Source organism: Aptenodytes forsteri, unplaced genomic scaffold (assembly GCF_000699145.1).
Source record: "Aptenodytes forsteri isolate BGI_AS27 unplaced genomic scaffold, ASM69914v1 Scaffold56, whole genome shotgun sequence".
Classification (NCBI taxonomy): domain Eukaryota; kingdom Metazoa; phylum Chordata; class Aves; order Sphenisciformes; family Spheniscidae; genus Aptenodytes; species Aptenodytes forsteri.
The window spans coordinates 1078051-1104199 of NW_008796213.1; the positions used below are offsets into that span (position 1 = coordinate 1078051).

At 42.7% G+C, this 26149-nt stretch overlaps 1 protein-coding gene across 1 annotated transcript in view; it reads right to left on the bottom strand.

Annotated features, from left to right (window-relative positions):
* DENND5B (DENN domain containing 5B) overlaps positions 1 to 26149 on the bottom strand; it is a 63972-nt gene that overhangs the window by 35426 nt on the left and 2397 nt on the right. Inside the window, exons 3-6 of the mRNA XM_009288399.2 lie at positions 20930 to 21596; positions 6652 to 6839; positions 2717 to 3250; positions 1074 to 1305 (exon numbers count right to left, since the gene is read on the bottom strand). Of these exons, the coding sequence (XP_009286674.1) occupies positions 1074 to 1305; positions 2717 to 3250; positions 6652 to 6839; positions 20930 to 21596 (1621 nt within the window). The remainder of the gene's footprint in view (positions 1 to 1073; positions 1306 to 2716; positions 3251 to 6651; positions 6840 to 20929; positions 21597 to 26149) is intronic.

Consider the following 26149-nt stretch of genomic DNA (forward strand, 5'->3'; position numbering starts at 1 on the left):
CCCTTAAAAAAAAAAAAAAAAAAATCGCTTCATATGGTTTTATTTTGGAGAAAAGGACTGGGTAGTGTGGGGTCAGAGGGTTTGAAGGGTTCCGAAAACAGTAGGTTTAACAAACAGGTGCTGGATCGGTGCTAGGGTCACATATATTGTGAATGGTAAATATGAAGGAAAGGTGGTATTACTATCAGTTTGCTGCTTTTCACAAGACAGAAAATGCGGTTCCGGTGCCACAATATCTACCAAAACTAGACGCTGAATAGACAGTCGACCTGCAAATTAGAATTGGTTTTAGATAGAAAAAGTTAAGCAGACACAGGATTTCTATTTCTGCCACATTTGTAACAAGTAAAACACTCTGAAGGAATTAAACAAACAAAAAAACCCCATGAGAATTGTGCTCATTAATATGTGTCCCAACAAATTTGATAAGAGTATAATTTCCCTGTATTACTTGGAAATGAAATAAATACTTGCACAGTAAGAAACTCAAGTATAATTTGAAAATGCACCCTGTGACTGAAATGGAAAAAAATCCAAGTCTTCAGTACGCAGCGTACTGTTCATTAACACTCAGCATCTATTGCTGGAGCAGGATTGCCACACAGGATTGCCACATGTCCCCGGCATCCCCCGCTGCTCTAACCAAATGGCATAAGGCAAAAAAAGGCCTCTTTACGGAAAGGGGGAGACGAGAACAGTGGAGCAGACACCGGGGTTCGGCTCCTTGGTGTGGCTGGCACTGGTCCCACCACCACGGTGAAGGAAAACTCTCCTGGCAACAGAACAGGAGCTGCCTGAAATGAGAAACGGTGAACCCAGCTCCGTGGTTTGGTTTGTGTTTATTAAAGGCACCAGCCTAGGAGAGCTCGAAGGGAAGGCAAAGGCTCCTCCTGTTTTTGGTGTTTAAAAGCATGCTGAAGTTTTTGCCTAGGGAAAATAAGGACACCGCTGAGTCCTCCTCAGGTAGCTCTAGGGCTTCCTCATCGGCTGCAACACTCATATGACTGAGGGCCTATATTTCTTTGTGGCTGACATTGTACTTTTGAATATTTTACTAGCCCGTCTGAACATACCTGCTTCTTTCAAAGTGCTGCATTTCTGATAGTTGGATGTCCGCAGTGCAGGGGCCCTTACATTATATAGCCTTATTTTCTCAATTCGGGAGTCAAAAACTCGCAGAAAAGGGTCCTTCTCTTCCCACTGGGAGATTATCTTATTGTCTATGAAGGTTGCAAACATCTGTGTTTCGATGAAGTGTGAAAGGAATGGGAGGTAAGGCTCGGGTTGGTCCGAAAGGAAGGAAGCCTGAAATACAGAACAGCTCTTGTTAGTGCCACGTTCCCGTCCGGCGTTGACATGACAAGCCATCCTGTAGCAGAGAACCAATCCAGCAGCCAACCGGAAGGCTTGTACCAGGCTTCCCCACCACAGAAACACCTCTCAGAGAGGTGTGAATCCATCTACAAAGGGGTTTGGTTCGCGGGTCACCTCTTCGGTCACAACTGTGAGAAATAAGCAGTCGGGGAGGCTTCGTGACAGCTAGAGTAAAGGGAATATGGAGTTACTGAAGCAGCGCCCGTGCTGCCAGCTTTTTCAAAGCAGCCTAGCAGCTACCACCTGCAGGAACGAGCCCTGTGCAACCCACGGCAGACCACCACCACATGTGCCCACTTGGGACCTCTGGTCTGCGCATCCCTGCTTGGGACCAGATCACTTAAGGTGTCACACCTATCAAGGGGTGTACAGTGCTCTTCAGCTAATGCTCTTTTGTGAAGTTATGCAGGGCAATTAATCGTGAATTTCCAATTAAAACTGAGTGTGTGCCTAAGTCTCTAACTAAGCTTTGAAAACCCTAACCTTCTCAGCCCATTTTATTGTAGAAGTACTAGCAGAGATTGCCTCAACAACACCCTCCTTTTGAATGCTGCACTGTTCAATGCCTGAATACAAACAAGACCAATAAAAGGCATGGCAGCATTTTTTTGATCAAAAACTGACTCAGATCAGTATTTAGTCTGTTCCTGACTGTTTACCCTTCTATCCTTCTCCTTAGAGAAGGACTTGTATCTGAAAAAGCTGATGGCCAAGAGTGCTATCTACTTTGCAGAGTCACTCAGAAATAACTGTGCAAGCTTCCCAACATTTCTCATTCCTTTTGCTAGCCTACAGACTCTTTATTTCCCCATTTCTAATCTCGGCTTCCTTTTCACTCTTGTGTACACACCACAATGGAGTCATAACAGTACTCTTCTGCCATAACAGTCCTCTTCTGCCATAACAATGTGATAACCTTCTACAGAACAACACTACCCATTAACAAAAAGCTCTACTGTGAGATTAGGAAACAAGACAGACTGGGTTTGTTTTTTGTCTCCTGTGTGCACCTCTCCAGCAAACAAAAAAGAAAGAAAGAAAAATGTCACTTTCCATTGCTACCCTTCCACCAAACCCACAGGAGAAGCCCCATCGGCTGGGCAGAAGCCTGCCAGCTTGGTTCATACAAGCCAGGACGGCTCTGACCGGCTCAGTGGATCTACGCCGATTTACTTTGGCAGGCGATCTGGCCTTGTGTAATCAAAATGGACAAATCTCTCAGTGAGGCAGATGAAGAGCGGCGGATTAAAGAGTACCTAGGCTATATATACACAATATAGCTATTCTCCCTCCCTCCCAAAAGCACTTTCAGATGGAAAAATTAATACACGGCTATCTTTACTTTGTCAAAGTTTTGCATTTGTTCCCTGTTTGTCAGCCACGACTCCATATCAGGGGCAGCCTGAATGACGAAAGCCTCGTAGTCTGAGAACATCTGCGTGAAGCGGTTGGCGAAAACCTCGCGGAGCTGCACGTTCAGTTTGTAGTCCCTCAGCTCCACCTCCTCACATGGCAATTTCCCATCCTTCTCCTTCTCCGCGAGGGGAGCTGTGATGGTCATTTTTTCCATTGTCACACCCGTTCTCTTGGCGAGGGCTTGCAGGCGGGCGATCGTCTCGTTGCCTTTCAGCAGCTCGTACATGTTGAGGGCATTGCCAGGGATGTTCCCATTCTTGTCGTTCACCAAGTCGCTAAGAACCAGGTTCTTGAGTTTGGTGGCGCTGTCGCTGCAGTGCAGGTTACCCTCCGGCGGGATCCCAAACTGCAGGAGAACCTCAGAGATTTCCTGGATAAACTCCAGCTTGTTGGGGAACTGGGGGAATTCCTCTGGCAGTTCGATGAAATGGTTATCAATGTCTACAAAGCACAAGTTTGCCTGAAATAAAAAGAAAAGTTTCAAAACGGATGCTCAGCACTGAATTTGCTCCTCTGCTAAGTAGCCCTATTTTCCCAGGGTGCTTCCAGACAGAAGGGTAAGAGCACATATATGCAGGAGACCTTAGCTGTGTTGCCTAGCCCATGCCATTTCAGACTTCGGTAAAGCTGAGGGCCAACTGGATGGCAATGATTTAATGAATAAATAAAGCGTCCTGCCCTCTGCTGTTCCCCCATGACTTGCAGATCCCAAACTTCCCACTACACAGATTTGGTATACCCTCCCAGACCAGCCAAGGACACACCAGCAAGCAGGACGTGCAGCACCACTTCTCAGCCCACGTCAATACTATTTGTGTGAATTATCGCATCTCAAGGGCACGTTTATTTTACCAGGATCCAACTGCAAGAAGCCTCTGTAGCTGTGCTACCAAAGAACGAGATGTTCAGTGAGATGACACTGCTACGAGCAAAGCTACAAAAGAGGGTCCCATGCAAATCCTTTGGGATCATGTCTGAGTATAGCTTGTCCGCTGGAGGTCAAGCCCTATTTCTCCACTCCCCCCTACCCCCTGTTTTCCATGGAGGCTTTTAATCTTGGTGATTAAAAATCTCTGCCCGAGATTTAAACAGAGTGCTCTTAGACAGCTTTGCTACGAACGGAGATGGATCTCAGCCCATAAGATTAAAGTTAAGTGAAGACATGAATCTAGTGGAGCAGATACTTTTACTAGGAAAGTGTCAATGGAGAGATGGAAGAACCCTACATAAAAATTAATTACATTGCAAATGCACCCTCAGGAATAATAGCAGAATGAAAACCAGTAATTGATCTTATGAACTGCGGCTTACATCTGAAATTCTCTGAGTGTACTGTGCTGAATAAAATCTTAAACCAGGTCAGATTCCCAAGGTGCTGAGCTCTGAAGGGTTTTACACCCTGGCATAAAGCTGCAGAACGAGAGATGCAGGAACCCACAGGGCGGCAGCAGCAGGTCTTTGTTAGCCTGACTTGGCCATTACCACAGCTCCTCTGCCTTCTCCAAGGCACTTTTACTGTTCGTTACTTCTCACCAAACACCGTAGACTAATCTTCAGATTATGTGAACAGAAAGGACTTATTTTCCTCCTTTTCTGAAAAGGTTAATTTTCAGCAGGACAATACATCCCACAGCAAACATGTTTGTAATATACTGGATATTTCAGGGACATGCTTGAGATCAATCACCTTTCACATAGATACTTTAAAGGGTATTAGGATTCACCTGGTAAAGCAGAAGTGTCCCTTCAGCTCACTTTTTTGTAATAAATTTGGACTGTACAAAGAAAAGCATTTCTTCATACAAAACAATTTGCTTTACTTAACTATACAGCTATTAAAGAGTTGTGGTATGCATCAGTACGGTTCTTTAGCTCAGGGACTGTCTTGTTATATATCAATATTTCATTTCAAAGGCTTTTTAATTTCAGCTCTGCATATCATGTACAAAATTTGAAAAATGAGATTTGGATTCAGAAAACCCTTGGGGAATTGGTCTCACTTCTCTCTTCAAAAACATCTGGTGATTAAAGTTAATGCAGAGAGATTAGTAACCTTAAGACAGCATGATGGCCAGTTGTTAGAATTTTTATCTCTAACAAACAAATGGTTTATATTTAGATCAAGAGCTTGAAAAGCTAGCCCCTGGCCTGAACAATAAAGGAATGTTAAAGCGAACAGCGCTTCATCACTGCTCGCATGTTGAAGGATTTTCTATTTTTTATTGTCTAGAGGAATTGGAGATTCAAGACCTTCCCTGTTCAATACCCCTTCTTTCTTTCCCTTTCCCACAGTTACTGGAACTGTGGTGTTCATAAATGCTGTGCTGGTATTTTTCACTCATTTGTTAAGCATTGTAACGAGGGGGGGTTTTCCACCCCACTATTACTCTTCCCTCACTGGCGATATTTAATTTGTTATTCCAGCGATACTGTAAGCCCACCACATTAACATTTTAATTTAAGGAAAATGACAGCTTAATCTGCTAACTAAAAGCATATGACTAGTAATTTTAAAAATCGCAGTAATTATGTAATATTAGCATGGTTTTACTGAAAAGCATAGCTAGATACCAGCTTCGTTTCTGCGTCAGTGCAAATTTCACGTGATTGGGCCATTGTATCCACGAGGTAAGACTTGATTTACACTGTTATATGCCACCAAGGCTAAGAATCAGTCACCTCCACCTAATACTTAAAATAGACCTTTATTAAAAACCATATTATCCTTGCCCTGTGTTTATCCCTGCGCTTCCACATACAAACTCCCCCTCCTGCATATCCTCCTCTGCTGCTGCTCCCACCTGCCTTCTCAGTAAGAGCACCTATTCGCAAGTCTTAGGGACTCTACCCCCAGGAGAGGTCCCCGCATGGAGCTGGGCACAGCGGTGCCACCGTCAGGAGATGTTACAGCCATACAAACAGTTATTCTTAGGGTTCTCACTGATCTTAAGAAGAAACCCAAATTAAAGTGCATGGCATACTCAAGAGATGGGCCCAGTCATCATCTCGAATGCAGACAGGCTAGCCATATCCCAAAGACTTTGCAGTATGGAGAGTGATCAGTGACCAGGTTAAAATGCAAAGCAGTTTTAATCATCTTGGTCAAATTTTGAGGAGAAAAATCTCCATTTCACTCTCTACCACCAGTGATTTTAACACCTAGATTAGGAGGACGACCTTTCCTTCCTTTTTTTCTCTGGGGAAAACGTGATAGACCAGGCAAAGTTTTCACTTCCTATTGCATGGGAGAACAGAAGATCTTCAGTCCAAAAGACAATCATCGCATATGTGTGTGTATGCCCCTAAGTGGTTCACAGGCACGGTATTAATGCAAATCTGGCTCATTTGAGGCCAGGATGCTGGTCTAGTAATAGACCTCGACCTAACCAGGAACACGTGGGCTCACCCGTGGGTGGGGCAAGGCTGGCAGGACGGGGCACGCTTCTCATCAGCAGCGGGGGGACAGGGACAGGTTTATACCATCTAGCAACCGCACCCGAGATCCAGTTTCACAAAGACCATGCCCAAATGAAATGCTCTTTAGCCCTCTATTGATAGGAGTGCGACACTGACAGGAGTGACAAAACCTAGTGAAACGTGTGGTGTAGGGAAAGCAGAGGAACTTTTGGCATCACAGCAAGAAACAGAAGTATTTAGAAGTATAATTAGTGGCACTCATTAAATTCAGAAATAGACCGAGAAGGACCGTGGAGGCTTTCCCCACTACCTCACTCCTGCTGGCAAACAGTCTTCACAGTGCCTGAGAAGCCTCCTAACACCAGGCATGGCATTTTCCAGCAGGGATTCACACAAATATTAATAACGCATTTCAGGATAGCAACCCCAAAGGCAGAGACTGACCTCCTGAGGCAGCTCCAGCTTGGAGCGGTCGGTTCCCTCCTTGGACTGCAGCCCCATCAGGTAGGGAACGGGAGCGTCCAGAAAATGCAGGAGAGAGGCAGGAAGGATGGGGACATACACGTGCTGCCACTGAAACGGGAACAGCAGCGTCGTGATCCCCTCCGCCACCGTCATCAGACGCTGATAATCTAGACAGGGGGAGAGAGAGACAGACATTGAATTATCTTTGTGTTTCGCTTTTGAAACCTGGTTGGCAAGGACATCAGTGACAAAACAAGTCAGAAACCATGTTTATATGGTAAGATGTTCTTTTGAAAATAAGATAGTACTTCAAAACCTTAAACATTATTTAATGCGTCAAAACTCATTACCCCCAGGAAGAAACTGCTGAGCATAAATATTCATATCTTATCTAGATCTATTCTGTCATTAAATTCATTTATTAAAAGGATACTAAAAGTTCTCTCTACAGTACAGGATAATAATACTCTAATTCTATAAAAAGCATGTATTTTTACAAGGGAAAAGGAGGAGAAAGAAGTGAACTTCAAGGAAACATTGTGGTTTCTCGCTTGCTCTTGCCTGCCTGCTTCTGCTCCACTTGCTACTACTTCTGAGGCTGAGTGTACTTTCCAGAAGACTTGCCTTGGCCACATACCAGCAGAAGTTTACAGTCCCTAAGTATTTAAAAGCACTGCTTTTAAGTAAAATCCAAACAGAAGCCTAATAGAAATTTAGTTCTCAAAAATATTCTGTATAGCTGGCATATTTATATTGCATTAATTTCCCAAATTTGTATTTAATCCACTAGTTCACTGCTTTGCAATGTGTTGGTTCAAGTAGACACATCGCGCATTATTTTTGAAATTAAAATTTAATTTGATCCAGCTGAGCTGCAGGAATATTTCAGAATTTGGATAGCAAATTATTTCTCAACTATCCAGCTAGCATGATGCGATACCACAACCTATTAATATAAATGAGGGAATCTAAATTTGAGAGCAGTTTTAAAAAAAAAAAAAAAAAAAAATCACATGTTGGTGTTAAAGAGACGGTCATCCTTACAGTGAATCTCAAACTGCAGACAATCCATCAGGAAACAGTTAAAGACCCCTGGGTCTTGTAAGCTGCTGGTGAATGTGAAACCAGATGACTACTACTACTCCATATTACAGCAGCTTCTGCATTAATAACAACTCCCCCCAAATTTCTAAGAACATGAAAGTACTTAAACCCCAACTCCTTAGCAATCTTGACTTATCATGAAGAAGCAGCACATCTCATTTAATGGTAGCGGTTAAAGACAGAAACACCAAAGTGCAAGTTTGTAAGTGACTTTGAACTTGCACGAGGTGCATGGCACAGACAAGTGGGGGAGTCAGTTCCGATTCCCATCCTGGGCCTCCCCCACTTGTGAAAGCTGCTCTTCACAATCTGCAAAAGGGGTTGCTCCCCCCAGCTTCAGTGCACGGGTATGTCGCCAGTAACCAGCAAGAGTAGCAGAAGGGATGTCCCCTCTATGGCTGCATCCAAAACCAGTTCTCATCAGTGCCAGGCAAGTCTCGTGAGCTTTGGCTTGAGCAACCAAAAGATTTTCACTCTCACCAAGGCCAAACCCAGATCCTTGGTAACACTTGGGTTGTTGCCCATCTCTCCTAGCCCCTCTGCCCCGCTCCATGAAATTAAACAAAGATACATGTATGAACACTCTGGTTTTGAGTCGGGTAAGGTTTTTTTCCCTATAGCCCTACTGACTGCTTTTGCCTGGATAGGAACCCAGCCTGGCCCTTCCCGTTTCCTGAACAAGCCAGCCTGATACCCTGGCAGACATCAGCAACAGCAGAAGTGCTGTCATCTGACACTGCTCAGCTATTAGGAGGTCACTGGGAAGATGCACTTGAATAAATATGCAAATTAAAACAACAAATTGCATAACCCATTCTCCTTCTTGCTAGCACTTCTCTATGGAAAACCAGCCTCGATCTGCAGAAGGTCAGCTGGCAGGGCAAAAACATTTTTCATCTTGTCTTACTAATAGCTAGTCACTCAATCTTCAAAATTATTTTCATGCATACAAGTCAGCCTCAAGGTTACACCTCAAAACCATTCCTAGCTACAGATCAGCCATTATGAATCTCTCCCTATGCAATGGTCTATAATTATACACGTTCATTGGCTGTCTTGTTGAGAAGCACTTATACAGAATCAACTTACAACATCTACTGGTGAAGCTTAGGCATCTCATGACACTTCATAACTCTGAAAGCTTTAAAGGTTAAAAAAAAATACAGAAAGTAGCATGTCTTAGTATGCACGAGACAATTTCAAAGTCTGTTCTGATCTACATAGTCATGTGAAATAACAGGTCTTCACAGCAAAGTTGCAAGTATCTTTTCGCACAAGGGCATTCAACTCTGGAAATGTGTGCTCACTCTTCTTTGATGCTACTGATAATATTTAACATAGTCACTAGCACAAGTTTTGAAACCAACTTACTATGAGGAAAGCTGTTTTTAAAAAAAACTAGTGATGACCAAATTATTAAGCTAATTGTTGCCATTTAGCAATGTTTGTTAGCAATTAGCAGAGATAAAAACAATTCTGTACCCAGCAGTTTTCACTGAAGAGGAGGAAGTTCCCAGTTCCTCCAGAAAAATAATTTAAAATAAAACACCTGGAAATGGTTCTTTTGATATTTCTTTAATGAAGTAAGAAACTCTAGTTACTTTGTATTTACTTTCAAGCCTGTACAAGATTAGACACCTATCCTGTAAGGCATAAAGTCTTTTCTGATGGAGAGATTCTTGTACCTATCAGCATTTGAGGGAAGCTTACGTGGTTACTGAGAACCACCTGGAAACAAGGGACTCCTACATTTCCCCAAACCAGAAAGAGAAAAAGGGGCGGCAAAACAGAAAAAAAAGGAAGGAGGGAAAGAATGGAAGTGGATGGAAAAAACAGGGTTTGTATAGACTGTGTGTGCTTGCGTCAAGGGGGACAGCATTTCCAGATCCTACCCCACCATCACTACTAGACTTTGATAACAATCTCCAACTGCAAGCCATGTTTTGCCTGTTATTTTATGAATGAGAGGCCCAGGTAGAAAAACTATTCTCTGATCCTACTCCCACCTTTAGAGCTAGAACAGGGGATTAGATAGTATTCACCAGTTTAGGAAGTGTCTTTTGAGAAAGGCCTGTTTGTTGAGCAGAGCGAGGACACAACAGTCCTGTTTCCCATCCATCTGACATCAAGAAACATCCGGAAAATATACAAAAAGTAAAAACACTGTCTGGGTGATATCCACAGAAGGTCACAAACTCAGAGTGATGAATGGCTCAAATCAAGGCAATTTCCTGAGATCAGTGAAATAAATCTGTTCCTCTTCTCGGGGCTCACCCACCTCATGTGGTGTATGCCACGCTGGATGCAGTGAAAGGCCCTGCGATGCCAACAAGGCTAATACTGGCTGCTTTAAATGCATGAGCGCAAGGTCGCAGCCCATGGCTGGCCCACAGCAGCAGCTGCTGCCACCAGAGCAAAGATTTGATCTGTGCAAAATCATCCCTGGGCACAGAAATAAGTAAAGGACAGTAGAGACCTAAGCTTGGGGCCTCCTCCCCTTCTCTGTGCTGTGCAGCCCGGGACAGTGGAGAAAGGACCCAGAAGGTCTGGAGACTTACTGAACGTCCCAAACACCAGACATGTTTCTCTGCAGTGTGTAGATGGGCTTTTAGCTTTAAATTTCTCTTATCCTGGATCTCCTTTCCATCTGATTGCTCTACCTCTCTTACTTGCATTGCTATATCCCTCTCCTCCTTTCAGTTTTCATTTCTTCCCACTCCCAAAGTGACAATAGCTTATACCACAGTGTTTATTTTGCTTGGCAGCTATACCTGCATCCCTTGCCCTGCCTTCTTGGGACAGAGAACTATCCTGCCTTCTCCAGGACAGGGAACATCATCGAGCACAGCCCCTACAGCAAGTTCTTCACGTTCAGAGTTAAATCTCTAATTTGTACACAGGACATTTTCCAAGAGAAACTGCTCAGGGAAGATAATCCCAAGGCAAAGTGGCCCCTACTGCTTCTATTGCAACTGCTGCCTCTTAACAACTGCTTAGCTGGATTTGGCACGGGTCTGTCTCTCACACTTAACCTTCTCCCTAAGTGAAGAAGAGGGCAACAGAGTCAAGTTCAAAGACTCTGGATCCAACCCGTTGTTCTGGCAGCATCTGCCAGGGGCCCTTGGCCAAGTCCCTGCATCTCAATTCCCTGTGCAGGGCAAGTAACCGCAGCGGGGACCCGCTCTGCCATGGGTCAGCAGTTCTGCTGCTGACATGAGCACCATGTTTCAGCCACGCTTTAAAAGGTCTGGAAGTACTCACATGGCTCGCAAGGTACAACGTAATGCTTAAAATGCAAACCCTGAGAGATTCCTGTATAATTGTGAATCACTGTTTTGCGCTAGAGATGGAAATGGTTTCAGCATTTGAACATCAACTCACTATAAATGTTTTTCTGAAAGAGGACAAAATTTGACAAATATTTGTCTTGATGTTGATTCTCCATAATACAATAACAGGACAATAACCAATCAGCACAGTATCACAACAGATACTGTGCATGCAGAAGTATCTATCCCAAAGAGCTTAAAGTCCAAACACAGGCAGCGACTGAAAAAACAAATCCAAAATAATCCTTCTCCTTTCATTTTACAGATTGGGTATAGAAGCTCTGAGATGTTAAGCAATTCACAAAGCTCAACATAAAAATTGCTTTTCCTGCTACAAAGGAGTCTGATATCTCAAAATCTTTCCCATGCTGCAGCAAAGCAAAACCACTATCCTTTGGGAGGGGAAAGGGACATCAATGTTACCCCTGCCCAGAACAGCTAAGACCTCCCTCATTCAGGTGCTACCTCCAAAACAGGTTCAAATCTTTGGTTGTAATCAAAAAGAAGAGAATTTCACCTGGGACCTTCTCAGCAAACGTCCAACCACAGGATTTTTGAGTATAAGGCATGTGTAAGAGGACACACACACACTCATTCAAACTAGAAACGGTGTTCTTGCTGTGATCAGTACGGTGTTATTCCAGTTTCAACACACCCAGCCTTCCTGATGAAACAACAGTTTGGCAGTTTCCCAACTCTCTGTTCCAGTAACCTACCAAAGGTAAGGTAGAAAGCCTACCGCAGAGCTGGAGTCTCAGCCTGGATCTTCTAAATCCAGTATGATGCTTTAAAAATAGACCATGCTTCCTCTTTCTTTTCCTTTTTAAGTCCCATTTTACCTGCAGTGTGTAGATGGGCTTTTAGCTTTAAATTTCTCTTATCCTGGATCTCCTTTCCATCTGATTGCTCTACCTCTCTTACTTGCATTGCTATATCCCTCTCTTCCTTTCAGTTTTCATTTCTTCCCACTCCCAAAGTGACAATAGCTTATACCACAGTGTTTATTTTGCTTGGCAGCTATACCTGCATCCCTTGCCCTGCCTTCTTGGGACAGAGAACTATCCTGCCTTCTCCAGGACAGGGAACATCATCGAGCACAGCCCCTACAGCAAGTTCTTCACGTTCAGAGTTAAATCTCTAATTTGTACACAGGACATTTTCCAAGAGAAACTGCTCAGGGAAGATAATCCCAAGGCAAAGTGGCCCCTACTGCTTCTATTGCAACTGCTGCCTCTTAACAACTGCTTAGCTGGATTTGGCACGGGTCTGTCTCTCACACTTAACCTTCTCCCTAAGTGAAGAAGAGGGCAACAGAGTCAAGTTCAAAGACTCTGGATCCAACCCCTTGTTCTGGCAGCATCTGCCAGGGGCCCTTGGCCAAGTCCCTGCATCTCAATTCCCTGTGCAGGGCAAGTAACCGCAGCGGGGACCCGCTCTGCCATGGGTCAGCAGTTCTGCTGCTGACACGAGCACCATGTTTCAGCCACGCTTTAAAAGGTCTGGAAGTACTCACATGGCTCGCAAGGTACAACGTAATGCTTAAAATGCAAACCCTGAGAGATTCCTGTATAATTGTGAATCACTGTTTTGCGCTAGAGATGGAAATGGTTTCAGCATTTGAACATCAACTCACTATAAATGTTTTTCTGAAAGAGGACAAAATTTGACAAATATTTGTCTTGATGTTGATTCTCCATAATACAATAACAGGACAATAACCAATCAGCACAGTATCACAACAGATACTGTGCATGCAGAAGTATCTATCCCAAAGAGCTTAAAGTCCAAACACAGGCAGCGACTGAAAAAACAAATCCAAAATAATCCTTCTCCTTTCATTTTACAGATTGGGTATAGAAGCTCTGAGATGTTAAGCAATTCACAAAGCTCAACATAAAAATTGCTTTTCCTGCTACAAAGGAGTCTGATATCTCAAAATCTTTCCCATGCTGCAGCAAAGCAAAACCAAGATCCTTTGAGAGGGGAAAGGGACATCAATGTTACCCCTGCCCAGAACAGCTAAGACCTCCCTCATTCAGGTGCTACCTCCAAAACAGGTTCAAATCTTTGGTTGTAATCAAAAAGAAGAGAATTTCACCTGGGACCTTCTCAGCAAACGTCCAACCACAGGATTTTTGAGTATAAGGCATGTGTAAGAGGACACACACACACTCATTCAAACTAGAAACGGTGTTCTTGCTGTGATCAGTACGGTGTTATTCCAGTTTCAACACACCCAGCCTTCCTGATGAAACAACAGTTTGGCAGTTTCCCAACTCTCTGTTCCAGTAACCTACCAAAGGTAAGGTAGAAAGCCTACCGCAGAGCTGGAGTCTCAGCCTGGATCTTCTAAATCCAGTATGATGCTTTAAAAATAGACCATGCTTCCTCTTTCTTTTCCTTTTTAAGTCCCATTTTACATAGAGTTTGAAAGCACTTGGAAGCATTTGAAAAGATGGGTTACCTGGACATCACTTCCTTTCCTCTACTGCTTTTTGAACATGCATAAAGTGTAACCACAGCTTTGCAAAGCCACGTATTTAAAGATGTATCCTGGAAGATGATAATCAGATGATGTTCTCAAAGAGTACCTTATCAAAAGGAACAAAACCATTCTAAGCAATAGTTTTAAACAAAACAAAGCCAACAACAGAGAAAATAAAATAAAATAAAATAAAATAAAATAAAATAATCAATGAATCTTAATGAATAAGAGCTAATTCTTCAGAGGGAAACACCTGAACAAGCTTTAAAACATTCTTGTGACTAATAGCTTTTCCACATGCTACCTCTTCAGTTAAAGTATTACAAGCAACTGCTGTTCAGCTGCTACTTTTTGTAACAAGATGTGGATTAGCTGAGCCAGGTATATTGGAAAAACTGGAAAATAAAAATTAATATTTTGCTCTGAGCGTGAGTCAGGAATGGCGCACGACAGTTATGAGACCTGTCTAGTGGCTCGGTACCTTCAGGTCTGTAATGTTTATATATAGCATACTGCAGATGAAAAAGGAAATCTGAAATTCACATCTGAGACAAAAATTGTTTACGAAAGCAAAGGTTTTCAAATCAGATCTCAATAGCTCCACAGAAGCAATGCATATAAGTCTTGCAGACTTCAAAGCGCCCTGGAAGCTTCCATCTTTCATCTGGTTTGTATACTGGCAGCTTCGATGACTGACAAGCCAGACCAGGTGATTTTCAAGAGACGTTCAGATAAAATGCACAAAAATGCTTCAGGAAATGTTTATTCGCCATAGAAATCACCTTGCACCAGTCCTGCCTTCAGGGCACTTGGACAGGTCGGTGTTGCAGGGCTGTAACCAGCAGACCATCCTGGGGAACGACCCATGGCATCTCAACGCCCTTTATCCTCAACAGAAGAGAGGATTTACCAGCGAACGACACAGCACATGAATTACAAGATAAAAGCAGAGCAGCAATTTATGCAAATCTGAAGACACATATTTTCTTAAACAGGATGATCAAGACTAGCCTGCATCTAATTGCCTGAACTAAGAATGAGCCTCTCAGCCTGGGGGTCAGCTCTGCCCCAAGGGAAACATCCCGAGGCCGATATTCACCGGGGCCATTTCTTCCCATTTTCCCTTGTTGGCAAACACTTAATGGAAAAAAAAAATCACTTCCACTTCAATAAATTTACATTTATACGATTTATCCATGTTACAGCTTGCCATCACTGGTTCAGCATAAATTAGTTTATGATTAAAAGCCACCTTAAGAATTAACTCACAGGAAAACCTGAATTAGCTCCCATTACCGGCATGGTTAAGCCTCCGAGAGCAGGGCAGAAGTCTGTGACAGGCTGACAAGGTGGCAGTAGGACACATGAAGATGCACCTGACGACGCAGGGAGCCCCTTGCTCGTCCCCACGGCTGCTGGGGCAAAGCAGCCTCCCCGGTGGGCAGCAGCTCTGGACCAGGGCAGCAGGGTGGCGGGGAGGGCACAGACTCTAGCAGGCGATAACTTTGCTCAAGACCACTTTTGACTGCCATGTTATTTATCTGGCGTTTGCCGTAGCTGGAATGCAAAGGCCTAATTTAACTTCTCCTCGCCCTGCTCATAAAAGGTAAAGATGTTTTATAATGGAAAAACCATAAGATCCAACTACAAAAAAGTGGAGAGGGGATGGAATGTGTGCGCGCGAAGTGATAAAAGCAGTTGCCAAATCTTCCTCTACACTTCACTATTAGTACAAACAGGAGTGGGGATGTGGTACAGACCTGTACTAGCTCCTTCTCCTTGTTTCCAGCTGCTTTAAAAACTTGACTTTTCAGGCCGTATTGACTTCAGCTAACAAAATTGAGCAACCTTTAATTAAAAAATGGTTTTGTCTTTCCACCTAAGTTAAAAACCAAGAGGATATGTGATTCTTTGATTATTCTATCCAATTGTCTCCTTGCCAGGGGAACACACGCTGCAGTCTCCTCTGACTGTGGTGGTGTTGAGGCCCTAAACTCGGGTCTCTATCACAGCATAGACACATTTTGTCCCCGTGTAAATTGTTCACCATTATCTCTGCAATAGCTTCCCATTGGTTTTGATGAATACCAGTGTGGAGTGCAACTATTTAAATAATGAGCAGAGGAGAGCAAAGGTTTTCTATGTAACTATTTGGTGTAAAAATGCTTTAAAAGGCAAACACATCATGCATGTATTAGTTTTAAAATATCTCCCCCAAAACAGGCTTCAAAAGAAATATCTTTCAGATACCACCTTTTTCTACGTGATGACTATATATATGCATAGCCATTTGTATTATAATTTCTAAGATTAAAAAAAAATGCAAAGAATATTTCAATCTTTGAGGAGCAATTACTCAAGCCCTTTGAAAAACAACTGAGGAAATGCTCAAAATTATAATGAGTAGAAATAGCCTAAGCTCTAAGAAGTTTATTTTTGTCTCATCCACATGTTCCCTCTCATGTTTAAATCCCTAGAAAGGCAGACATTCAAAATGGATCGCCGAGGTTTCTGCAGAGCCCACAGTTTAATTCATCTCTCTCCAGCAGACATCTCACGCCAGTGGTGTTTTGTTACCGATCCTTGGGAAATTGTAGCAGCTATCGCAGAGTGTTATTAACTTGGACACTGCTGGAAGCCTGGACATTCACAATACCCTTACATCTCCATGGTCGCACAGGAGAGCTGTGCTCTGAAAAAAAATAAAGGGCACTTGCAAAAGTATTACTTTCTACGATTGAATAAACTATAATAAAACTACAACAGCAAGTCTGTTTCATAAATGAAAGTCTGTACGCCCCAAGCTTACACAATGTTAGATGTGTGCTACACCGTGTGCCTTGCTTAGTGATAACAAGTATGACTCTATATCAGTTTTTTCTACTTTATTGGGAGTCTCGTAGTTCTTATGTCCTTCCTTTGAAAGTCACAGGAACACATCATAATCCAAGCTTTGATTTTTAGAGGATGAAGTTTATAAAGCTGAAAGCCAAAGACTGCACCCTGAAGAACTGTGGGGAAAAATATCTAATCCCTCCCTTTTGGATTTCAAAGCCCCATTGTTAAAATTTGGCCCTATTTAAACTTAAAAGTATTCTCTATATGCAGGAAGATGTAACCTGAAGCCATAGGAGTTCTGCTTCTAGTGCTTTCAGGTACAGCTTTCTGTATCACCTTTGTAGGCCGAAGTTGGCCCTTAAGGCAGTCTACTACATCTACCCACCAACAGAGATTTTGATTAACTCCCTGGAAGTCCACGCTGTCTCCATTAACAGTAAGGACTTGGCTTTTTGGTCTTGCCATCTAGGCGCGAGCACAGGTCTCTGCCAGTTACCCAGCTATCCTCGCCTTGTTCCGTGCTTTGCCCTAACGCTTCCACAGCACTCTTTGCTGCTCCCAAGCTGCACAGATGTTTCACATCTTCAGACTGAAACGCTTTGGTCATAGTGGCTTTTGCCCCTGAAGGACATAATTATCCACACCAGCAGTTCCCAAACTGTGCTTTGCAAAGCCACGGTGATAGCTCCTTAGCACCAGGCTGCTTTAAAGTTTAAACTGTAAACTTGAGAGAAATTGAGGATTAAAGTAGTTGCCTGCAGTCCAAAATGTTTGGGAATGAAAAGAGCTTAAAAAATGAGCTCATCATTCTTTTACATCAGTCTCTCCACCCCTCTTGCTTAACCACCACACCTGCAAAGTGAAGTTACAGTCCACTACAATCCCTTCATTCTCCCAAGTGATGGGATACCACTCACCCATAAAACACCATGAACAGAGCAACTAGTTACCCAAAGTTGACAGTAGCAGCCAAGGTACGAACAGCTACCAATTGGTCCTGTGTCCACCGCAGAGCTGTGCCCAACACTCTCCTATCATGCTGGGAACGCGTCCAGGGCAAGCTGGGTAAAGTCACCCAACACCCTAGCCTCTTCATTTAGTTAGATGCCTTTGTTCAGGCTGCTGGAAACATTATGTCTCAGCTACATGGTTAAAAATAAACTTTTTCATCATCAACTCCTTGTTCACTAGAGAAAAAACATTCCAGAAAAGCCAATACAGTCTCTGTGCTACCTTCCTGCCAGCCCTTCGCTGCTGTTATCATCAACTCTGTCAGTAACCAGGTGCAGCTCCACTTGACCACCATCCTTCCCGCAGGCAGCCCACTGCCCATTCTTGCCTATAAAGTTTGGAACTAAAGCTGTTTGACCAGTGTTTCCAGTATTTGCAGTTTTCATATCCCTCCTGCTCTTTCTTGGCCTCAAAAAGTAATCTGCCTTTAGCAGACAGACGTTTAGTGAGAAGTTTAAGGTTCTCAGTAGACAGCCAGCAGGCTCATTGCACGGTCAGGTTGTGCAACAATTTGTATTTTCACTCAACTTTCCAAAATAAGTCTTTATTCTTTAAAAGAGGAACAATTTTTTTGGCAAGCTTGAATGAAAAGCTTCCTTCCAACAGGGCTAGGAGAATCACAAAAAAGTCAGCTTACTTTTCCCACATGTGTTATTATCAGCTCTCTCACTGAAGAGCTGTGAAGTCTGGTGAGCTGAAGTAGGTCTTGGTCCAATGCTCTGATTTCTTGAGTATTGTAGCATTTCAGTGAACTCTGACTTTGGGTGAATAATGCTGTCTTGCTTGAAATTGCACCCTGTGGATGCAAGACCATCTTCTGCTAATCTTTTGTTGAGTTTGGTAAGATTTGCAGCAAGGCCAGGCCACTGGAAACACAGTCCAGCGAGTCTATCCTCTTTAAAGTAGAAAGGGAAGGAAGGACAAATTTGCAAAATCACACTCTCATTCATTACTTTGGAACAAGCGATACATAAGCCAAAAACTTCTTTTCATCTTTTGCCTTGAAAGAGCTTGCAGTTAAGAAAGCGTTTCTCCCTGATGGATCTCAAAGCTTGGAAAGGAGATTTCAGTAGTTATCTAGCCTGGCTATAGCTCAAATAGGAAAAAGAGCTGCTTTGTTTTCTCTTTCAGGAATCGCAAGACTGACATTTAAAAGAAGCTGCAGTGCACAATTAGCCAAGCACTCAGCTATCAGGATATGCCAAAACTGAGGCTTTGCACTTGACCTCCACTCCACATTCCTCACCTCTGGGAACCAGCATTACGATGCTATTTACATAATCACAGTATTTCCCTAATACAACTGTATGCTTTTCCCCATGTGCCATCAGGTTGTGTCTATATTAGATAGGGAAGTAAAGGTCATGTCAAGGACATACCTGGATTCACCAATAATAGAAGGAGAGAGGAGAAAAAAAAAAAATCTGAATTTTGGAGCATGGAGAGGATTAATTCTCACTATCTCAATTTTCTTAAAAAAAAAAAAAGCAAACCCCACAGTGAAAACAAACAAAACAAGTAAACCCTTAAATTATAGCCAGTAATCGGAAGAAAAACACTTGTTTATCTGACTTCTGGTGGCACTGAAAATTGAATCAAAATTATTTAGTGGATATATTTTGTCTGTCTCAAGGACTATTACAAAAATAACGCATATGCAGGTTGCTCTCCATCTGCACAAAATATTACTAAAATGTAATCTGACAAGCAGATTTTTCCTAATGCTACTAGCTTACAGTAAAAAAAAATCTCAGTTTTCAGCAGGTCCATAAGCAGGGACCAGGGTGGGAATGACAAGCAGGGATGGGAAGGCATTTCAGTGGTGTTGCTGCTTAATGTTGAACCCTGGTGTCAAGTGGCAAAGGCAGCACGATTCAAACTGAGGAAGAAAGGGGTAAGCACACACACACAGAAGCAGAAGGGAGGGGAAAAGCAGCCTAATCAAAACTAACAGCAGGATTTCTGCTCACACTTCAAACCGAGAGCAGATAAAGCCCTTCATTTTCAGTTCTTGAAAGCGAACCCCTGGAGTCCATGTGGAGAAGTGCTCCGCAAAGAACTAGCAATCCTTTGAATTCAGTCATTTGCAGAAGAACTACCCTCCTTCCACCTCCCTGAACATTTTTCCCCCATTCTCAGTCATTTATTCCTTAGTATTACTATTACACACTTACTGACCTTTTCTTTTACATGACAAACCCAAGCGTTCACTTCTGGAGCCTGAAGGTTCGTTACCCATACTCATTTTAGACAATTTCCCATCCTCTCTCTCCTCTCCATTTCACACTGTCTGTTGCTTGAACCACATCTCTTGAGAAGTCTAGGTATTCAGCATCTTTTCTTCTTTTTGTTAAAAGGTATGCGTACCTCCTGGCTTCAAGTTGTTCATTCTAGTCTGATGAAACCACCCCCCCCAAACTTTTTCCCTGAGGCACATTTTACTAGTTTAGGGTCAGCATCACAGAAGCCATTTGGGAACCCAAGTAATATGGACAGGCACGCAGTGAGACTTAGAGGAACCTCCAAAAAGTCTGGGAAACCCCTTGAAAGTCAGCAGGAAACTTGAACTTGACTTGTTTGGGCACTCTGGTGCATTGCAACAGTTGCAGCACATACCTTTTGGTACCCAAATATCACCAGGGCCAGACTCACAGCAACCAACATCATACAGGAAAGAGTAATAGGGCTGTAAAACCTCAGAGCATGCCCAGCGCTAAGTCAAGATTCCCAAAACTTGTAGCAGAGTATTGCACTACTGCAGAAAGATACAACCAGAAGAGAAAAGGTACAAGCCAGATTTTCAAAAGCTTGCTGGCATACTTTGATGTGGACAGGCTCTGTGCAAGCAACTTCTGCCAATGTAGCTAGCCTTTGCCAGTTGCAATCTTAAGTGTCTCAAAAAGAAGTACCAGCATCCTTGTCAGAAAAAGTTCCCAAATATCTCAAGTAGGCCTACGAAGGGATGCCCTGTAATGCTACTCAGTTCCAACCTAGCATTAAAACTTCAGCCTCTAAGTGCTAAAAAACTCTCAGTGCTTTAACAAGAACATATCCATCATATGGGAGGGAGGAAATCTCACCAAACTTCAATACACTGCTGAAATTTGAAGAAGTAGCTAGCAAGACTGTTTTCTGCAAGATGTATTACTTTCTGCTGGTATTTTTGCAGAAAATAGGATTAGTTTCATGCTGTCTTGCAGCATGATCAAGGGCAATGTAAGGATAATAATTAAGTGAATTCTATTGCTAGCTGTCACAAGTGATAAAAACAATGCATAATTAAACAAGCAGTATCTAGACTGCCTGGAAGAAACAATTATTTAGTGCTTTCATTAAGACAGACTGATTTCTCTCACATTTTTTCATTACATTCTCACATTTCACAAATCCGCTGAAAATCAACAGCTTTATATTAGCTCCTATGGCTGCAGCTGCCCAGGAACTGCCCGCTGGGAACAGACCCAACGTGCATCGCCAGACGAGTGCCCACCTTGTGAGTACAGAAGGATCTGCATCTCCAGAAGAACGCAGGTGAAAACCTGGACCAGGTTCTCCAGGCCCAACAGCTCGAAAACCTCCCGCAGCGGGTAGTCAGAGAGTGGCAGCTCGTTGGGCCCAGGTCTCTGGCAAATGATGGGCTCGTAAACCCCATAAAACTTCAGCGACCTCCCCGGGGGTGGCAGGGGCACCTCATAGAGGATGTTGTGGATGTAGCTCTCCAGGGGCAGAGGCGGCGGCTGCTGGGAGGTCACTGCCTTATAGAGCTGGATCAGGAACTTCTTGCAGGCTTGCATGAAGGGCAGAGGGGTGATGAGGCATATGCATTTGGAGACGTACAGCGTGTCTCTGCTGATATCGTAGGAGTTGTACCGCTGGAGCTTGGCGAGGGAAGTGGCATCGCCCTCATCGATGCTGCTAGCCAGGGAGTCCATGCTACACGAGGAGGAGGCGCAGACACTGCTGTATTGCTCTGCATTGTGCATCTGGTAGAGCGTTTGCATGGCTGTGCAGATCTGCTTGCTCGTGACCTCCTCGTAGAATGTGAGCACAAACCCGTATGTACGAGAGCCATCTTCTCTGGTGATGATGAATGAATGGAGCTGCGGATCTCTGTTATCTGCCTGCGTCCTGAAAGACAGCCCTTTGGGCATACACAGCTAAGAAAAGAGAAAAGAAATAGATATAGTTATCTAAGCTACAATTATATTTTGTTACTTTTGCTTTACAGACACATTCTTTTTTCCCACCACATCATAACAAGCCATTTCTCATTAAACATAATCCCCCTGAAAAGTAGCCCAAGAACAAACAGCCTAAAACTCACGCTACTTAAAAGAAGAGATAGGCATGACTGAAGAAAGGAAAACACCCTCTGAAAACACCCTCCAAAAACACCCACCTATTAGGTTATTATGACTTATTTTCATTACTTTGTAAAATTATTTTCACTACTGAGTAGCCTTTGTCTCATTTACTTAAGCATCATATAAAGACATCCAGTTTTGTTCTCGTTCGCATATATTGTTCCCACAGTACTCTAAAATCAGAGAGCCAAGGGAGCATCTTATACCACTGAATTAAAATTACAGACTTCTTGAAATTCTTTGATCTTCCCTAATTTTCTTAAAAGAAAGCAAAACAATTGACTGACAGCTATTACATTTACTTTCTTCCTTAAGTGCTACAAAAGAGCTTACATTGGAAGAAGGGTGGGGTGGGGGGGAATCTTTTACAGTGATTCTACTACACTGGGTGTTTCTCTGAAACATGGCCCTAGTGATAACTCGAGGCATTTTTCCAGGCATTCCTCAGGAATTCTATCAGCCATCTAATACAAAATAACAAACATCCAGCAAAACTTGTTTGAATGTGCATCAGCATGAAACTCCTTATGTTCTAGCTAAATCAGTATGTTTATAAACGAAGAATTAAAGCTTCCTTTGTACCTTCCATCTGAAGAAATAAAAAGAAAGAAGAGAGGAAGACCCTTCAAAGTGCTCCTCCTGTTCCAAAAGGCAACCCTGGAAGCCAACTTTCCCAAGGGATGTGAACCTACACACGACTGAGTGCATCCCCTAATGTCCCACCTTGACCAGGAGTAAATTCTTCTGATGGTGGAAGAAGTCAAGAGAAATAATTATATATTGTCAGGCACATCCTATCCTGAACTTCACCAGCGCACCGTGCAGAGACCGTTTGACAGCCTGATAAAGCTGCTACCAGCCCAGCTGGGATTTAGGCAAGTGGTCCAGACTCATTTCACAACATGCTAGCAAGCCCCTAAGTTATCTGGGACAGCTCTTATGTATTCCTCTGAAAGGTAACGTATAGGGAAATAAGTAGCCTGGAGTTGGTAGAAGAATTTAATTCAATTGATGGGCTTTGCTGACATAAACCATGAAATTGCAGCTTGAACCATTTTTGAAGAGCAGCCTCATTTGCATTCAAAAGGTTTATAGTTTTTATTGAAGCTTTAACAGCAGTGCCATGGTTAAGGCTTCTCCAACAAAGAAGTAGTAGAAAAATCCTTGTTTCACACTTTATTTAAATTTATTCTGCACAATAAATATCTCTTAACCTCATTTTTTGGCAGGTTTTCTTAATAAAAATTTATTTCTAGAATGTGGACATTCAATGGCGGCTATAGCCCTATCAAAACCCATCAGGCCCAAATCACAGGTTTTAATCTCAACACTATCAAAGATTATATTTTCTTCACTTTACAGAAAAATGCCTGGATAAACAAATTATAGGTACTAGTACAATCAAGAACAGATAAATATCAAGGAAATTCAGACCAGCTGAGACAGTTTCAGAAGGCTGTATTAAATAAATTTCCTCCAAGTCTTAATTATTATTCCCTCGTCCTTTATATACTGAGTATACACACACAAAGGGACACCCATCTATTAAGTTTCAGCCACAGCCCAGCATATGCAGAATATTGACATTTTAAGACCCTGGCTGCAAACCCCAGCACAGAGACTGCCGCTGTCGTTAGACCTACGAGAAGACACAGGAAAAGGCAGAGAAAGAAAGAAGATGGGAAAGCACCGAGGCAGGGAGGAACGACCAAGAGTCACTTAAGAAGCTAAGATCAAAAGGAAGGGCCTGTGCTCATTTTCCAGCAATACAGAAAGCTTCAAATTTGCAGTTAATGCATGAAAACTTTAATCTTAGTGCCTCGGACATTAATCACTTCCCATCTCATCTGTGTTTGTCACATGAGAGCCCCAGGAGGGTGTTGGGGAAGAGCAGCTTGGGACGTGCTAGGGGGGTTGAAAGCTTTGCCTGCTGGTGAAGCTGGGTGACTAATGGCGAGAAGGCAGTCGGTCACCTTTATTGCATCTTTGTATAAACACAGAAAACTATCCAAGATTATAGACCAAAGGACAGGATTTTTGGCTTTCAGAGCACTTTCCTATTTATATTTAAACATATCCATCAGCAGAAAAATGTGGAATTAACTCATACTTGCAATAAGGCTTATAATCAACATGGTTTGTAAAAACAAAAGGAAGTTGCACAAAGACAGACAAAAAGATATCAACTAATGCACACCCCATCTCTAGAAGTGATGAGTAGGAGATACCCTTTTCGTAAACACGGAAGCAGGACACACGCACACACACACTGTAATCCCTCCCTTCTCCCTCCTCCCAGCCATCACCAGTTGCAGATATTTCTGAACCAAAGGTCCCCTCCAGACCACTGTCCATTATCACCGGTTCACCTCCTCTCCATTAGATCCTTTATTTCACTTTTTAAGCCCCCGTATATTTTTCAAGTTCACAACATGCCACGGCAGCAAGCTCCATACCCAAATTGCACCGTGGGTGAGGGGGTGGAGAGCAAGATGCTTTTGTTTGTATTAAAACCTGCTCCTTCAAATTACACTGGGGAACCTTTAATTCTTTTATTTCAGTATTTGACACGTTAAACGGACAATGCTTCCTTGGACTTCAGAAATACAGGCAAAGATTTATATACCCTGATGAACCAGAGGGCTAAAACAGGAGGTTTATTTCCTAAAAATGTCACTTTCCTCTCTACTGAGAACTTCAGTTTGGTACAACACATTACTTGCGGAATGGCCACGGAAGACAGTATGCGACATTAGGCAGGGATAATCACAAAAGCAGTGAGGGGGAAAGAAATACTTCCCTATGAAAGAGAACTCTATATACTTTGAAAGGGAGAAAAAACATGACCCGTAGGCAGAGTGGTTTCTTGGGACTTCAGGGGGTTATTTTTAAAGCGACAGGATGGTTTCAGAAGGCAATTGAAATTCCTTAGGCATCCAGCAAAGCCAGAGTTCTCACAAGTTAACCTTCAAGGATTTATGCATTTTCTTCTCTGAGGAAAATTGCTTCTGGAAGCTCACATAAAGCAAACACATAGGCAGAACTAATACAGCAAGGCAAGATCAGAAAGGCCAATAATTGCCTCAAGGGATTCTGTGGAGGTGGATATTACTTTAAATGATGTTTCAGATCAAAACAATAAAGAAGTTTTCCAAAAGATGATTTAAAAGACCATTAAATACTGCTGCTGTTAGTAAATGCTTTTTTTCCTCCAAGACACAGTACCAATGAAAGATGTGCTCTTCAGCTATTTGATTTCAGCTGAATGCAGCTCAGTTCAATTATTTTATTTTAATAGGTCTCTTGCTGGTTTTGGTATTCCATTTTTGTCCGATAATATGATCGCACTTCATGAATACTAGATATTTTCAACTGTAATGTGAGAGACAAATAATGCAGCAGTTCCAGCTATTACCTCTTGCTGCCATATTCCTGCTGCACACCCCCCATCACTTCTCCTCTGAACACTCCCAATTCAAAGGCAGAACTAAAAGGCATAAGTAGCCTTGGTAGTTGAGTTATTACCATCTTAACTGTGCTGATGAAGCATCGTTCTGAGTCCTTCATGCCTTCTGTATAGGCAAAGTGATGTGGAGACCTGCCCAAATACCGCACTGTCTCCATCAATGCACGTTTGGAAGCAGAGGACAGAAATCCCCAGCTGTCAGTGGGCAAAGTGACTGATATTGGTAGTAGGCTCATCTCTGCCTTTCTATGCATGTGCAGTGGAGAGTATCAGCTCTCAGCATCACTGCTACTTCCAGCTCCTGGGTTTTCATGTTAAATATTTGGCACAATGCTAAAAAATAAAATTCAGGGGAAATTGAGATGAACTTTGAAGATTTCTACACCTTCATGATTGCAGAGAAGTTTCAAATGTGAACTAAATGTAATTCAGACTGCATTTACAAAAGCCATTTTATTGTGGTTTTTACGTGTTCCCTGTTTCTCCATCAGAGTAAGGGCCAGGAGATTCTCTTGACTTCATACCCGCACCATACACTGAGGTTAGTTCTGGTTTGAAGTAGCTAGTATGTAGTCCTACCCTCCTCAAATGTGAAGCACATCTAAACTAGGCTGGGGGGAAAGGGTTCCCTAATTTTGCCATTTTGAGTTAGACCCAATACAGAGTTTTGAAAACAGCTGGTATCGGTAATATTGCATAATATGTATTGTAATAATGTTATTGTAATAACGTTATTATTACGACAACTGTTTACTTTTAAGTTATAAAACAAATAGCATTTTCTGTACTGGGAAGCTCAAATACCAGTAATCTGTTGTCTTTGTCAGGACACGTTCTTAACAAGTGCTTTGGTGATTTTGGAAACATCCTTTGAATATCA